The following is a 15,989-nucleotide window of genomic DNA, read 5'->3' as shown; positions in this document are numbered from 1 at the left end:
ACGAGGCCCAGGAGTCTCCTCACTTCAAGACTCCACGGTTGTCAAGTCTGGCTTTGCGTCAGAATCACTTGTGGAGCCTGGCGGAACTCCAGACGCAGGGGCCCGGCCCAGACAGATTCAGGAGGTTGGTGGGGAGAGGGGATCTGGATGCATTTTTAATCCGGCTCATGGGTGATTCGGATACCCCGCCAGGGCACAGACCCACAGCTCCCCCCCTCCCCCACCCTGGACGCAACGCCACAAGCCAAGAAACTCAGGTGTTCCAAACTAGCCCAAAGTGTCCCAACTGCCACACTCCGGCAGTGGCAGTCTTTCCCCAGTATGCACCAAAAAATATATAAAGCAATGGATAGAACCTCACATTTTTGAGTCCTTCTACACAATGTTCTTAAAACTCTGGCAGATTTCTTAGCCCAGCCCCTTCTGTTGTAGTCCCCACCCCACCGCAGTGTTGGATGGAGGGAGGGGCAGGCCCACTGGGAGGTAGGGACAGGATTCCTCCTTGGAAGGTTCCAGGACAGGAGCGAAGCCCTGGGAATCCCGGAGCAAAACAAGCCTGGCTCCTGGGGGAGTGAGACAGGCCGGCCTTCACCAGGGCTGCCCAGCAGCCTGTACTGTCTCAGCGGGAAGAAAGGCTGGTTTGTCACACCTCAGCCACCCTCTGCCAGCATCCAACTCCAGCCCAAACACCAGCCTCACGCTTCCTGTTTGGTTTGTTTGTTTTAAAGGTACATCTGAATGTTGTCCATTTAGCCCCGGCGACCACCCCCATTCCTAGCCTCTTCCCCAGCCCCCCAGCCAGCACTGAGCTCAGAGTCCCCACATGGCTGAACTGGCCACTTTGTCCTGCGGAGCAGCAGATAAAGGCTCTGTAATTAGCAGATGGAGCCAAACCCTGGCTGGCTTTGGCGCCTGTCTCCTGGCCAGCCCGGAGGATTGATTTACTGCAGCGTGGAGGTGCCCACAACCCTTTTGTAGCTGAGAAAAATGTTCCCCTGGTCCAGGCTGGGCAGACACTGTGCTCACAGGGACACACCTGGAGCCACTTCCCTGCTCCAGGAGGGCCAGAGGCAGCAGCGGTGATCTAGTAATAATAATGCCCACAGCTGCCCCAGGCTCCATGGTCAAGGTTTCTTGCCTTATCTCCTTAAAATCTCACAACTCCACGAAGCAGGCTCTGCAATTAGAGCCAATTTGCAGATGAGAAGGTGGGGACTCCAGAGGTTATGAAATGGCCCAGGCCACACATCTGGGAAGGGGTGGGGCCGGGGCACAAACCCAAATAAGTCTGTCTGATAACACAGCCCGAGCTTTCCACCGCTGCCAGATACTGCCCCCCTTGGAAAGCTGGGAATTTGGCACCAGGAACCCCACAAGCCCTTTTGGGGAGGCTGATGTTATCCCTCTGTGGAGGTATCTGGGGGATCTAAAATCTTTTTTCCTTGGCTGCACCTAAAATGAGGATAAAGGAAACAGCTCCAATTCTCCAATGACTCCTGCAATGATCTGATCTGAACAAGCGTCCCTGAGACCCAGGGATGGCAGCTCCTAAAATCATCTGGGGGCGGAGGTCCAGCCTGGGCTGGCAGGTTGCTGACGAGGGGAATCAACGCAGCTCATGTCTCCAGGCAGGTCACCTCCCGGAGGGAGGAACAATCTCTGTCTTCCCTCAGAAAAGCCCACGACTAGATCCCCATAGCGCACCCTGACTGTCCCACATGCCTGGTTCCGTAAGAGTCAAAAGCAAAACCTCAGGGAGGGTGGGGTGGGAGGGCAGAAGGACCAGGATGCTGAGACCCCCAGGCCCCAGATGGGATGCCCATGGCATGCAGGCCTGATGAGGGTGTCTACACCCTGGACCACTTGCTTACTGTGGCAACACCCACTCAGTGCATTCTGCCCCGATGCTTCCACCAGCTGACCGCTCCCTCGAAGGCCAAGGCAGTCACCCTGGCTCTTCCATCCGAGACAACCTAACTTTTCCCCTCAGGGTCCCCAGTACCACCCATGGTGCCAGGCACATAGCTGGCACTCATTCAGAAGTGGCAGGATTGACTTGAAACTCTGGCAGGAAGAGAGTGATGGCCTGGTCACGGCTGAAGCTTCACAGAGCACACACAACACACACACACACACACACACACACACACACACACCACTCACCTGGCCACCACCAAAGATCTTCCTTCCCTTCATTCTCCAGTTTGGAGGGGGGCACTGAGCCCCTGCACACATTCCAGCCAACTTTCCCGTCGGTTATCCAAAGGGGGTAGATGGGGCCTGGTGGGGGCAGAGCTGAGTTTTCTAGGTCAGACCTTTGGGCCTAGGACTACAGGAGGAGGGAGGTGGCAGAGGCAGCAACTGCATTCCAAGGCCTCCCTGAGGTGACTCCCCAACACACCCTGACATGACACCTTATACCCGGGAAAACAAGGCATGCCCCTCCGAGCAGTCATGCGGGTGGTGTGAGCTGACTCAGACGCTGCCCCTGGCAGGGCTGGGGTTTATTATTCTACACAAGAGGCGGGTGGCAGTGGCAGGAGGTGTGGGCAGAGCTCCAGAAAGCCACCAAGCCTGTGAGGGAGTTGCCACCGACCCTTCGGGGAACTAGAGAGAAGTCTTATGCTCTGTACAAGAGGTTACCCTATACTCCCTGACTTCTGTCCAGGGAGGGTAGCCGGCCCCCACCCCTCCCGCCAAGAGCTCTCTCAGTGATGCAGCAGAAGCTTCCTGCCCTCCTCAGCCAAACACAGAGAGAGGACTTCTGGGTGACTCCCAGACTGGAATGAACTAGAAGGTAAAGCTCTAGTCCTGCTGTCACTTGCTGGTCCTGTGATTTTGGACAAGTCACTTCCCTTCTTGGGGCCTCATTTCTTCATCTGTCAAATAATTGAAATAAGCAAGATCAGAGGGCGGCCAATCAGTTTCACCTCAAGGTGCCATTGCCAACTGATAGGTACTGACTTCCTAAAAACATCTGGTTTTGTTTTTAGAAAGATTCTGAGACCATGTTTGGGCTCATGATCGATTAACAATGTCTGCCAAGGGCACAGAATGGGAGAGTGCTGTGACCAATTAATGATGTCTGCTGTGGGCATAACTGGAAAATGGCAACATGAGTGCCAGACACTTACCATCCTGCCAGATCAGTGGTCCCCAACCTTTTTGGCACCAGGGACCGGTTTCATGGAAGACAATTTTTCCACAGACTGGGGGGGGGTGGAGTGTCATGGGTGGAGCCGGGTGGTACGGAGCTCAGGCCGTGATGCACAGGCCTGTTTCCTAACAGGCCACAGGTCAGTACCGGCCTCGGCCTGGGGGTTGGGGACCACAGTGCTAGATCATCTCTAAGGGACTTCTGGTTGTAAAACTTTTCAGTTCCACTCACAATTCCCCAGTGGAGGTGGTTAACATCAGTTGATATTCACACACAGCTGATTTCTCCCCTGAAAGGGACATTCTCATCAGTGCAGCTGGGAACGGGCAGCCCTCCCCAAAGCCCAGTGCCCACACTCACAGGACTGTGCCCGAGGTTTAGAGCCAGTGAACAGTCCCAAGGTTTACTACTCAGCAGACATTCCAGCTTCTCTTATGATGATCCCCAGTCCACAAAGGAGCTTCCCCCACGGTGTGAACAGCCCACCTTGACCCCAGGGAGAGGCTAGGGGACCAACAAAGGACAGAGGTGGCTTCTGATTTCCCAGTGCACAAAGCAGGGTCTGGTCTGACAGGGCCTTACGTCCATTAGGAACAGGATATGGCTGAATTCCCTGGGCGCAAGAGACACGTGCCTGGATCAAATGCACACAGCTATCCAAAAGGGTGTGCACAGATTGCGTATGCGTCTGTGTAGGAGATGGATTTCCCAAGTGTACCTGCGGCACGGTGCCTGTCCAACAACTCTGGGCAGCTTCAGAGATCCAACAAGCCCCTCGGCCCTCTGTGTATCCATAGGCTCTGCCTGGGTAGAAAGTTCTCCTGATGGCAGACCCCAGCGTGGTGGTTCTCAAGCCCCAGCTCAGGCCTCTGGGTCTTATTTCCTTTTATGCACAGATGTGCAGAGGCCTCCCCCAGACACCCTGTCCTTGCTGCCCCTGCCCTCGTCCCACCACCTCTCTCCGTCTGATCAGAGGCAGGTCCTGAGAGGCCTCACAAACACAAGGGTCTTCCTAAACCCATGGGGCTGGGCAGCTGCGGAAGAAGTTGCAAACTCCATCTGCTTCGAGGGGAAAAAATAAACCCAACTTTTCCCAAAGCCCTCCAGCCGGACAGCAGGTAACCCCAGGATTAAAACTCAATGGCAAGAGTTTTTCCCATCCAAGCTTGCCTGAGGTACCACCTCACCCAGGCCCTCACCTCCACAACACTCCACTACTCCCACCCCCAGCCCCACCAGGACCTGCCAGAGGGGAGCTCAGGAGAGACTGTAGGAAGCTGGACTTCACCCTCAGACCACAGGGCAAGATGAGCCAGCTCCCAGGAGGAGGGGAGCCAGGCCCCGGAATTCCCAGGAGCCAATGGAAGCCCCACAGGCTCCCCCGGAATCCTTCTGTGTTCTGTCAGGAATCCCAAAGAAGCCTCTTTGCAAGAGCAAGGAAAAGCTGTTGATCAATAGTTACTTTTCAAAAAACAGTGTTTTCCTAACACTGGTGCTGGGAGGGAAGTGAGTTTGTAATTAAACTTTGCAGGTGAAAAGGATTTATCTAGAAAACTCTTATCACCATCTGCCTCTCCTGCCTGAGGGCAGACTGAGCCATTTGGTGAAAGTGAAGTCTATATTAATGGGGCACAGGAAGAAACCTCCATCTCCAGATAGAGTGGGGACCCCTAGTTATTTTCTCTTGAAGTTTCTGAGGGCCTAATTGATGACATTTTAGCTTCCTTGTCTAGAATCTGTGTTCGTCACTATTCTAAGGGCTTTCCCTACAGGGATTGTCTCATTCTATTCTTACTGTTACCCTATGAGGCAGTAACAGTACTGTTTCCCTATGAGGCAGATATTACTACTAACCCCATTATACGGATGAGAAAACTGAGGCTCAGGGAGGTTAAATAACTCATCAAGGCTTATGCAGTCGGTAACTGCTAAAGCTGGTGTTGGAACCCAACCACCTTGGCCTTGGAGTGCATGCCCTTAACCACCATGCTCCACTATGCAACATGACAAACCATACTAAGAACCTCAAGAACCGCTGCCCAAGTGCTTCTTGCCCCAATACGTAATTCATGGATTTTGAGTAATATTTCAATACAAGATTCCAGTTTGGCAAGATAATTTGGACGGTCTCTGGGGTTGGTTGTAATGGGATCTAACCAGTTTACATTCCACAGGAATGATCTAGAATGATGGTCCAGGAAATATGAGGTAATGTGATTTTACTAATTATTTTCATTTTCTTTCTCTTGTTAGATATATGCTCTTAATATCTATTTTTTTAACCTGTGTTTTCTGCCCTATTATGCTGTCAGGACCATGAGGACATATTTTATTTTAGACTTCCCACTTTCCCCACCCCTCCAGAGGCATCTCTTTAATTATTAAATATTAATGTTGCAAAGAACATATGAATGCACTTTCCTATTTTAAAAAAGTAAAACATTACAGATAAGGCTAAGGTTCCCCTTTGATCAACCCCTCCTCCCAATGATGTCCCTAACCCCTGTCTAGAGATAACTCTGTTACCAATCTGGGCTACAGCCTTCTAGATCTTTTACAAATACTGACGTACCTATGTGGTGTATGTACCTGCAAAAGATATACCTTGTTGTCATTGGGGTTTTTTTTTGTATAATTGCTATCATACTGTAAATATTTTTTGAAACTTGCATTGTTCATTAACATTTCTTAGAGATCCATCCACGGAATTGAGACCAATCTCGTTTGTTCTATTGTACTAAGTGGTGTACGAGAAGATCACAGTTTCCTCAGCAACCCTCCACAGCCTGTCATTTAGGTTGTTTCCCATTTTTGCCAAGACAAACATCATGAGGCTCTCCGTGCCTGCCTGTGACTGGTGACGACCTCAGTCGAGGCCGACTAGGGAGTGTGAGCAATCACAATGACCCACACAGCTCACTGTGCTGCTGAAGCTGGAATCGCCCCGCCAGTGCAGAGGGTGCCGGAACTCTCTGGAATCCTTATTAGAACTTGGTACAAAATCATTATTAGAACTTGGCAGGTTCCTTCCCCAGGCTTCGGACCCCTGGCTGCTAGGGTCAATGATCTTGAACAAATTCCCCCGATGATTAAAAGGCAAAACCCCAGCAGGACAGACATTTCCCCCGTTCTGTGCTCTCAGGTTGATCCCAGGCATACACCAGGATCACGCCAGTTTGACCCAGCTGAGGCCCACTCTGGACATCAAACCAAATTAAGGCTCATAGAAGTTTAATGAATAGAAAAATTAACACAGTTTTTCACCCACAAAGTGAGGGACTTGGAATAAGAAGTCCTCTGATGCTAAACATGCAATGATCCCATATATCTCCATAAATGACATCATAACACACCCACACCCACATCCACTCCAAGGCGGGTTATTAATGATTCAGGGATTATAGTTTTGTTCACTCATCATTAGCCGGGCTATTTGAGAGCTGGAAAGTAAGTGTGACCCTGGGGTGGGGTCCGTGGGTGGAGAGTCTAGAGAGATGAATAAGGAAGAGAGATAAAAGTTATTCAAAATAAGTTAAGTCCTTTAGCGCAAATGAGCAAACCTGAATAACCCTCTTAGCTCTATCTTCCAAGAGGTGCGGGGGAAGCTAAAGGGCCTCTCCCGGCTCTGATCAAATATTGACCCTGTGCACTAACTGGCTGGAGTTCAGACTAAAGCACCAGCAGCCCCGGGGAGCCAGTGTTTGCAGAGCAATTACTGTAGCCCAGCGCCTTGTAAGGCAGGTTGTGAAACAACCCTCCATGGAGCCGGGGCTTCAGAGAGCCTTCCGGTCTCCCCTCGGTGGGCCCAGGCCATGGGAGAGACACTTAACAGCGAAGAACCCGTGCAAGATCAACAGCGGCTGGAAATGGGGTCCAGCTGCCAGTGAGAAGGCAACTTAAAAGGCCTCTGCAGCCCCCGCCCGCTGTTGCAACTCCAGGCACCTCAGGCCCTTTATAACCAAATGGGCCTCAACGCTAGGCCTTGTCCTGGTCAGCTCCCTCCGGGACAGGTCCCTTTTCTGGGTAGATAGGGCTGACTGGTGAGTTATTTTTAGAAGAAGCCAATTTCCACTTGGAGACCAAGAGCCTCATTTCTTCCCTCTTCCTCACTTGACACGTGAAATGCTCTCAGAAGCCCTCTCTGGGGACTGACCTGGTTTCCAGAAGAGGTGTTTGGAATCGCTGCCGAACTGAATGCTCTGTGCACGGGCACATGACACAGGAACAGAGTCTCCCGCTTCTTGCTGGGGCCCTGCAAGACTTTAGGGGGCAACCTGGGGAGGGCCTGGGAGGGCGGCAGAGCAGTCTGGGGTGGGCAGAAAGCCAGGTCAAGCCTGTAGTGTGTTCCGGATGGTCTAAATTAGCACAGTACAATAGAACCTGCCACTGCGGCTATTGAGTGCATGCAATGTAGCAAGTGTGACTAAGGAACTAAACATTTAATTTTAATTTAATTTAAAATTTTTAAAATTAAATTTTAAAAATTTAATTTAATTTAAATAATAGCCACATGTAGCTAGTGGCTATGGCACTGGACAGCAGGGGTCTAAAGCCTCTGTGCCTGGGCTTCTATGTGGGCAGGGAGAGGGGTGGGCTCAGTGTGCAGCCCCCCATGTGAGCAGGAGGCAGAACCACCGGGTCTGAAGGCAGAAGATATGGAGAGAGCAAAAGGCCTGGGGCAGAGGAGAGGCACTTACCCCGGTGCTCCCTGATGGATTTTAGGGGAGTGTGAATGACCAAAAAAGTTATTAGAATTGTAGGTGTGCATTCATGCATTTGTCCGGGGAGAGAGTCTTTTGCTTTCATAGAAGCACAAAAGAATCCCTGATCTCAAAAGTAAAATAAGATAAAATAACTCATTGATCTGTCAGATAAAACGCACTTCTTCAGGAAGCCTGCCCTGATCCCGGAGTATAAAGTTTCCCTACACTACCTCTATAGCACCTTTCTTTGTAACATCTGGAATAGCATAAAATAATACTGTTTGGTCTTTTTTTCTCAAACTAAACTCTGTCTTCCCTCACTAAGCTGTAAGACCCATAAAGGCAGGAACCAGATCTGCTTTGGATCATTGGTGCATCCCAGAGCTGGCATTCTGCCTGCGACACAGAAGGCAGACACTTCAGACTGGATGGATGGGTAGGGGAAGGAAGGAAGGAACAAATAAATTAGGGACACACTTTACCCCTATAACTAGGATTCTCAAAAAACAAACAAATCTCCCCAAACCAGGGTAGGGGGGGTGGCTATGTCACTCTAGGCTGCTGTCACCAATCAAGACCATATGAATCGTTGTTCCCCTCCCAAGAAGGCGGCTGTTTCCTTCCTCTTCAGCCCACAGCATGTTGCTTGCACCTCAATCTAGTATTTATTTTGCCAAGAGTGGAATTGATTGCTTAAAAGTCTGCTTTCCCCACTAGATGCAGACTCCTGGCAGGAAGGGGCCTTGTCCTTCTCACTGGCGTGTCCATCAGCCTGTTCCGCTTCTGCCCAGCACACGAGCCACGGCCTTGGCAGCCGTAGCACAGGTGCGTCCACTGCTGCCCGCAGCCAGCCTGGACTACTGTCACCTCTCCATTCCTGCCCTCCTTGCTCGCGCCCACTGCCAGGGCGGGGCGCCAGATTTAGCAAGTGAAGATGCAGGATGCACAGTGATATCTGAATTTCAGATAAACAACCAAGAAATTTTTTAGTGTAAGTATGGGCCATACAATATTTGGAACATACTTATACTAAAAGAAGCATTTGTTGTTTATCTGAAATTTAAATTTAACTGGATGTCTCACATTTATCTGGCAACCCTAATCCAGGGCCTCACAGGCAGCAGTAGCCAGTAAGTGGAGGCCAGGGATGGGGCGCAGGGGGTACCGAGATCAATGACGCTGTTCTGTGCAGTCCTCAAGCTTCCGAGAGCGTGGAATGAGCAGTTACGGGGTGGCTGTGGTTTCTCTACCCTGACCCTCTGCCCATCCCCACCCCCTAGGAGTAGCTCGCCAGTGGGCCACCAGAGTTCTAAGTACCCTGCAGTGGACTCATTCATGCCAAGGTCACCTCAAAAGGACACTGGCTCTTCTCCAAGTGCAAGCCTCCGGCTCTTGCCTCCCTCCTGCCTGCCGTGCCCTCAGGGTTGGCTGCCCTGGCATGTGTCTCAAATTGTTCATTTCTAAGGATTTCTTGAGAGCCCCACACGTAGGGCAGTTAGGTCCTGGCAGAAACTTTGAAGATAATAACCCAGAGAGATGTCCTGCTTCAAATCTTACTTGCACACAAGCAGGTGGGGGTGCCATGCTGACGTGGACATTGCCGTGGAGAGAGCGTGGGGCTTGTGCTCAGCTCTGTGACACCTTTCAAATGCTTCTTGGCCTCGTGGCAGAGGAGCGTGAAGGCCAGGGCACAGCACCCCTCAGAGGGAGAAGGGGAGGGCACGTGTGCTGTCCCAAATGAAATTGGATCTGCACGTACCCCATGGCTCTCAACTCACGGCCACAAAGGGCGGGGGACCACCCGGTCTGACTTTGTGCAATTCCCAGGGTATGTTAGAGAGGTGGGAACCCAACCTCCACCAGGCACAGAAGACACCTCTTAAAGAGGAAGAAAAGAGAGGGGAAGTGCAGGGGGACCCATGCTGGGGACAGGGCAACCCACTTATGGGAGGGAGAGGACCCAGGGGTCCATCAAAGGGGTGTCCAGGCCCCCTGCTATTATCTGAGTGCCACATAGAGACGCCCAAATGGTGCCCAAGTAGCACCAGATGTGAGTGTGTAATTCATGATCTAAACTGATTTTGCTCAGTGGTTCCTCACTGCTGTCCACAGGGGGTCTGTGAACACCTTTACACATATGTAAAATCATATGCATACACTGTTTTTCTGGGAGGAGGGCTTCCACCAGAATCACAGAGGGGTCTGTGGTCTCTCCAGAAGGTGCAGCATCATGAGTTGGTGAAGACACCTCAGCGAATCTGGGCCCCTCAGGGTCCCACGTGGGCTCAGCTGATAGGGAAGGAGCAAAACGTTTCTGAGAGCTGCCCCCTGTGGACCACACCCCAATCCCAACATGCTCCCCTCCTGCCCCAGAGGCAAGCTCCAGAGAGGAGCCAGGGCTCGCACGACCCTAAACACCCTGGCACAGGACTGGGCACAGGGCAGCCCATCAGCACAGATGAAGCCGAGTGAGGACAGCAGCAAAGCAGCACCAGGGGACCAGGCCCTATGCCCCAGCCCCTGCCACCACGCAGCCAACGTCCCTGTCACCTGGTGACAACAGACAACTTGCCAGGCAACCAAGGGGCGGCTCATTCGATCCTCCTAACGACCCTGCTGGGTGTGTACTGTTCTAATCTTCATTCTACAGATGAGAAAAGTGAGCTAAGAGAAGTTAAGGAACCTGTCCAGAGTCACACGGTGACAGAGCCAGTTATCAATCCCAAGCAATGTGTCCCCAGTGCCTAAACTCTACACTACTCTCAGAAAGCTGAGTTCTGAGGGCCACCAATGGCCAGAGATGAAGTTAGCAACTCCCTTTGCTCTTCCCTATAGGAGCTGCATATTGAAATCGGTAACCCTGGTAAATGAGGAAGGCTTTCCAAAGTGCATGCCACTAGGAGTCATCTTGGCATGCAACATAGGTTCACAGAGACACCACACTTGGCTCAAAGGTTAAATTCCAAGGAACCACCCCAAGCCCTTCCCAAACTGCATCTACAGGCCGGCAATGACCCACAGGGACAAGCCTGGCCATGCTCATGGCCACTCCAGGGCCAGGGCCAGTGCACTGCACAAGCTGCTCCCTGCTTGTGTGTCCCCTCCCTACAGGAGGAAAGGAGCCCTCCAGGCAAGGGAGAGGTGGGATGGGGGAGCAGCATTCCTTTCTTGTGACAGTCTGCAACTCGGGAGGGGCTGGGGGACCAGAAGAGAAGAGGAGAAGAAGAAAAGTTCTGATGTGGAAGTTCCCGCTGGCTCTCAGGCCCCCTCCAGCTCATCAATGAGTCCTTTCAAGGCTCCCTCTTCCCGAATGAGTTATCATTTCCTGTCCAGCACACTTCGCCCATTGATGGGGTGTCAGCAAACCCCACCAGTTCACACTGCACCCAGGGAGACTGGGCAGGAATTAAGGGGGGAAGAGGAAGAAGTCAGGAGGATAACGAGTGGCTTTCAAGCCCATACTCAATGGGATATTCAATCCCATACTGTGGGATTAAGAGAGGATTTGTACACAGGAAGCGCGCTCACCTGTGGCTTGTCTCACAGGTAGATAAGGACAGGGAGATAAAATCAGGTGTTGGGGGCAAACACGCAGGCCTGACCTCTGAAGGTGACTCACCACCAAGGCCTGCCAAGGAAGGAGTGGACCCCGTTGCGAGGGCTAGGAGTGGGAGTTTCTTCTTTGTGCTTTTATTGGCCTAAGCCAGGCTCAGAGCCCTGAGGAGGAATCTAGAACATCTTGGCTTTCCCTTCCTGGGAAGGGTTGCTGCTCAACTCATAATGATTCCCTCTTCTCTGGTACTTGCCTCTGATACACAGGGTGGGCCGCCTAGTGGCCATGTCTGTGCAGCATGATCCTCCACTCCTGGCCATACTGATTGGTCCAGAGAAGACAGCTGACCTGAGTCAGACCAATCAGAGTCTTCCCTGGGATTTTTCAATTTGGAACTAGGAAAGAGTCAGTCTCTCTGCTGTTGGGAGCCACAAGATAGGAAATTCTAGAGCTGTTGACAGCCAACTTCAGGGTGTGTGAAGTAACAGAAGCTGAGGATAGTGCCCAGAGGAAAGTAGAGACAAGACAAAGGGAGGGCAGATCCTGGTTTCAGGCATTTCATTCCTGAAGGCCACTGCTTCACTGTCACATGGTAGATTGCATCCTTCCAACCACGTCTCCTTTTCGTCCAAGCCAGTGTGAGTGTAAAACTTTCACTTATAACCAAAAGATGCCTAACTAAATTAGCTTGTACCAAAAGTGTGTCTGCAATGGTAACTCTGGGATCCATACTACCCTCCCCCATGTGAAAATGCCTATGTGTGTTACAGACACACCTACCATGCACATGTACAAACCGGGTGGCAAGTGCCTCGTCTGGTTAGACAGACACAGTGGTATGCCAAGTTGTGTCTATAGTTCAAGAAATTGCTTATTTTCTGTTTCCATCTTCTCCGTGTGTTTGCTTTTCTTTGTCTGCAATGATGTGGCGGCTTGTGTTTCACCCTGGATGTGTGTCAACACACCTGCTCAGGCACATAGCACCTGCGGCCATCCTCCCACCTCTCCACTGTGGTTTCCTACCCCCAGGTGAAGAGGGGTGACAAAGCATGACTATTAAGATCATCCGAGGAAGCCAACAAAGCCCCAAGTGTCTCCTGTAATACCCAAAACTGGAACAGGCTCAGCTCTACTGTCGAGCTTCCCCCTCTGTCCCTCTGCTCCAACCTGGACTCTGACCCTGAGATCTCTGCTGGGGGTTCTCGGATGAGTGAGGACACGAGAAAGGCCAGCCCACCAAAGAGATTTGGGCCACCATCTGAGCTCCAACCAACTCACCTGCAGGTCAAAAAACTTGCTGTACCTCCGGTAGATGGTCTGGGAGGTGGAGTCGGACCAGGTCACGTTGATGATGTATACCTGCGGGGAAAAGGCAAGAGCAGGTGAGCAGGTGACCAAGGCTGGGCTTCAAGCTTCCAGATGTCACTTAACTGGACTGCAGGTGTTCTGTATGGCTAAGACCATTCTTCTTCTCATCTCATGTGTCCCCGGGGCCTAGCACAATGTCAGCTACCATGCGGCTGCCACAATATATGTTTAAAATACACACACACACATCTAGGGGGCACTCTGTGAAATGCTAAGGATGATTATTTTAGGCGGGCAGGATTAAAAGAAGTGGTTTTAATCTCCTTATTTTTACTTATATGTATTTTATACAAGGAACATAAAATTGGAGTCATTACATTTTTTTTTAAGCAGCTAATTTCCACTGATTCTCAAACTTGACAGTGAATGAGATCTATGAGGGGCATTCCAAAATTGCAGGTGCCTGGGCCCCACTCTCTGAAATTCTGCCAGGTTTTGAGGCTTGGACCACCACACTTTTAACAAACTCCAGCTTATTTTGCTGCAGCTGATCCTCAGGACTCGCTGTGAAAATCACTTCGGGAAATCATAAGCATTTCAGAGATGTGTGATTCATCTCAGTATTGCTGAGTCTCAGCTCGGTGCCTGGCACAGAGCTGTGCTCAGAAAACATCTGGCTGTGTTGGACAACTGAACCAGCCCTCTAGATGAGAAGCAGATTTAAAGGAGAGCTATTAGCACATGGAAGATTTGAAAACTTTTCTCTTCGGGCGCCTCAGCAATGAAGGCATTTCAGGGCCAGATTGTCATCCTGGGTCCCAAGGCTCCATCAGGTTCTGCAGTGCCTCAGGCCACTCTGGAAGGCTGCCCTGGCCCAGGAGGTCACTGGAGCAGGAGAGAAAGCCCCTGGCCAGCACAATCTGGCCTGTTGTTCCCACTATTTCTGTCCCTCCTGGGAGAGGCCTGAGCTAGAGGGATGGGTCCCCTCCTGCAGCCTCAGGGCACTTCTACTGACTTCTTCCTCTTGCCCAAGGTTCACAGCAAAGGGAGAACACTGATGCCACACAGATGAGACAGGAGAGAGGCAGTGGCTGCAGGTCCCCAACGGTGGTTCCCATGCCAGGACACCATCAGGACCACCTGAGGAGCTGCATAAAAATTCAGATTCCTGGGCCCCAAGTGATTGTCATCCTGTAGGTCTGGGGTGGGGACTCTACCAGTGAAGAGAACAAAACAGCCAGAGAAGCCAGGGGCCTGGGCCCTGGTGAGAAGGAGGGACATCAGCAAAAAGGATACCTCACTACCAGACTGGCTGAGCTCCTGGAGGCCTGGAGCAGGGCTTGCACACAGGAGTGGTCCAGTCTCTTCCCTTGTCCCCAGTTAATAGACAAGGAAACCAGCTCTGAATCCAGTCCCTTCCCCTCTCCCACCTCTAAGTCACAGAGGCAGCTTCATGCCATGGGGCATGTTTGTTCTGAAACACAACCGAGGAAAGGGCCATAAAGCCAAGCAAATAGGACTGAATGTTGCCACCCAGACATGGGCACTTATGACATGTGACCCTGATAAGGAAGAACATCAAGTAGTAGGCTACTCCTAACCTCATGAGCTCAAAACAAACTACTGGCTATTATTATAATAAACGGGGACATGCTTTGCTTTATATCATAGGTAAATGTAGGTCTCATGACCAATTGTAAAACCACTTAGACAACATAATGTTACCTAATGTTTGGGTAACTGGATGCTACTAGATACCAGTACCGTGCAAAGCATTTGTGCATTAGCTCGTTTAACCTTCAGCCCAATGAGGCAGCGACCGCTGTCATCCCCATATTGTACAGGAGGAAGGTGAGGCTCAGAGAAGCTAAGTAACTGGCCCAAGGTAATACAGCTAACAAAATGCAGAGCAAAGGACTTGAACCCAGGTCTAGCTGAGTTCAGTCCCTATGCTCTTAATCACACTGGACTATCTCCCTATATGTAAATTTAGGAGTTTGGATATTTCAATCAAAGTACTTCATCAGGACACTGAACAACACCTTTTTTGTTTTGTTTGTAGAGATGGGGGAGCGTCTTGCTATGTTCCTCAGGCTGGTCTTGAACTCCTGGCCTCAAGGGATCCTCCCACCTTGGCCTCCCAAAGTGCTGGGATAACAGGCCTAAGCCAGGGTGCCTGCCCATTAAGTAAAGCTCTAGGTGGTCTGGGAAGCCCACAAAGCCCCCGTCAGGGAGTGTGCCCAGAGGAACAGGGCAGTAAAGGCAACTCGGAGAGCCTGAGACCAAGAAGAGACAGAACTTGCGGGCCCAGACCGAAGTCAATGGTGAGGAATGCTATAAAACCAGACTGATGCAGAGGACACCCTCCTACAACCAATGTCACCAACTGTGGCAGGGTGCTCCGGGATTCCCACGGGGGTTATAACCTAGCCCATTTCCCCTGCTGACTCCAGCCCCATCTCCGCTCCCCACCTGCATCTCCTCCTCCCACAGGTCCTGGGTAGGGAGTGGACGCTGTGCAGGCACCAGCTGCTGCCTCCCTGACCTCGGCCCCACGCGGCCTGGCCCTCCCCAGAGAGCGCGCGTGTGCGCCAGCGAGCCCTGCTAGGCCACTAGACAGCGGCCTTTCTCCTGAGCCAGCCAAGGGGAGCCCAGAGGAAGGGTTTAACTGGGGCTTAACACACCCGTCCTCCATCACCTCTAGCAATTAGGCTTCCCTTCACCTCCCAGAGAGAATTAATTGCAGGCTCACAGCCCCTGGCAGCTGGGAGGATCCTGGGAGGCCTCTACTTTTGCAAAGGAGGAACCCAGGGCCCAGGGCGGTGATTTGTCAAGGAAGGGGCATGGCCAGGTGAGAAAGAGCGGATTCTGCAGTCAGCCATAGCTGGACTTCGCTCCCAGCACCCTCCTCACCGGAGGTGAGACCTCAGCCCAGCCTCTCAGGCCTTCAGGCTCCTCCTCTACACAATGGGCACAAGCTTCAGGGCTGCCAGGCCTGAGGCACGCATGCTTAGCACTGCAGTGAGCTCACACCTGTGAGTGGCAGAGCTGGGATGGGAACCCAGGCCTCCTAGTTCTCAGCCTAGGGCTACCCCTCACACGGCCAGAGCATGCCCTCCTCAGAAACAGTTGAAAATTCACAGCAAGTCCTGTCTCTTTAACCCTTGATCTGAACCCACACCACAGGTGCACCCTCTGGAGACCCAGCCAGGAGAAAGGGGTGACAGAGAGCTGTCTGTGTGACCCTTGCTGGCCACAGCCACCTGGC

General features: G+C 51.8%; 1 protein-coding gene across 3 annotated transcripts in view; it reads right to left on the bottom strand.

The window, feature by feature from the left end:
* SH3PXD2A (SH3 and PX domains 2A) overlaps positions 1-15,989 on the bottom strand; it is a 217,547-nt gene that overhangs the window by 160,685 nt on the left and 40,873 nt on the right. For 2 of the 3 annotated variants that reach the window (XM_045568465.1, XM_045568467.1), the window contains exon 2: positions 12,692-12,772. In XM_045568465.1, the coding sequence (XP_045424421.1) occupies positions 12,692-12,772 (81 nt within the window). Of the gene's footprint in view, positions 1-2,163; positions 2,209-12,691; positions 12,773-15,989 lie in introns of those variants that run through there. The other variant, XM_045568466.1, reaches the window with a different exon arrangement.

Source organism: Lemur catta, chromosome 14, assembly GCF_020740605.2.
Source record: "Lemur catta isolate mLemCat1 chromosome 14, mLemCat1.pri, whole genome shotgun sequence".
Lineage (NCBI taxonomy): Eukaryota > Metazoa > Chordata > Mammalia > Primates > Lemuridae > Lemur > Lemur catta.
This window is presented reverse-complemented; position numbering and strand designations above follow the sequence as displayed.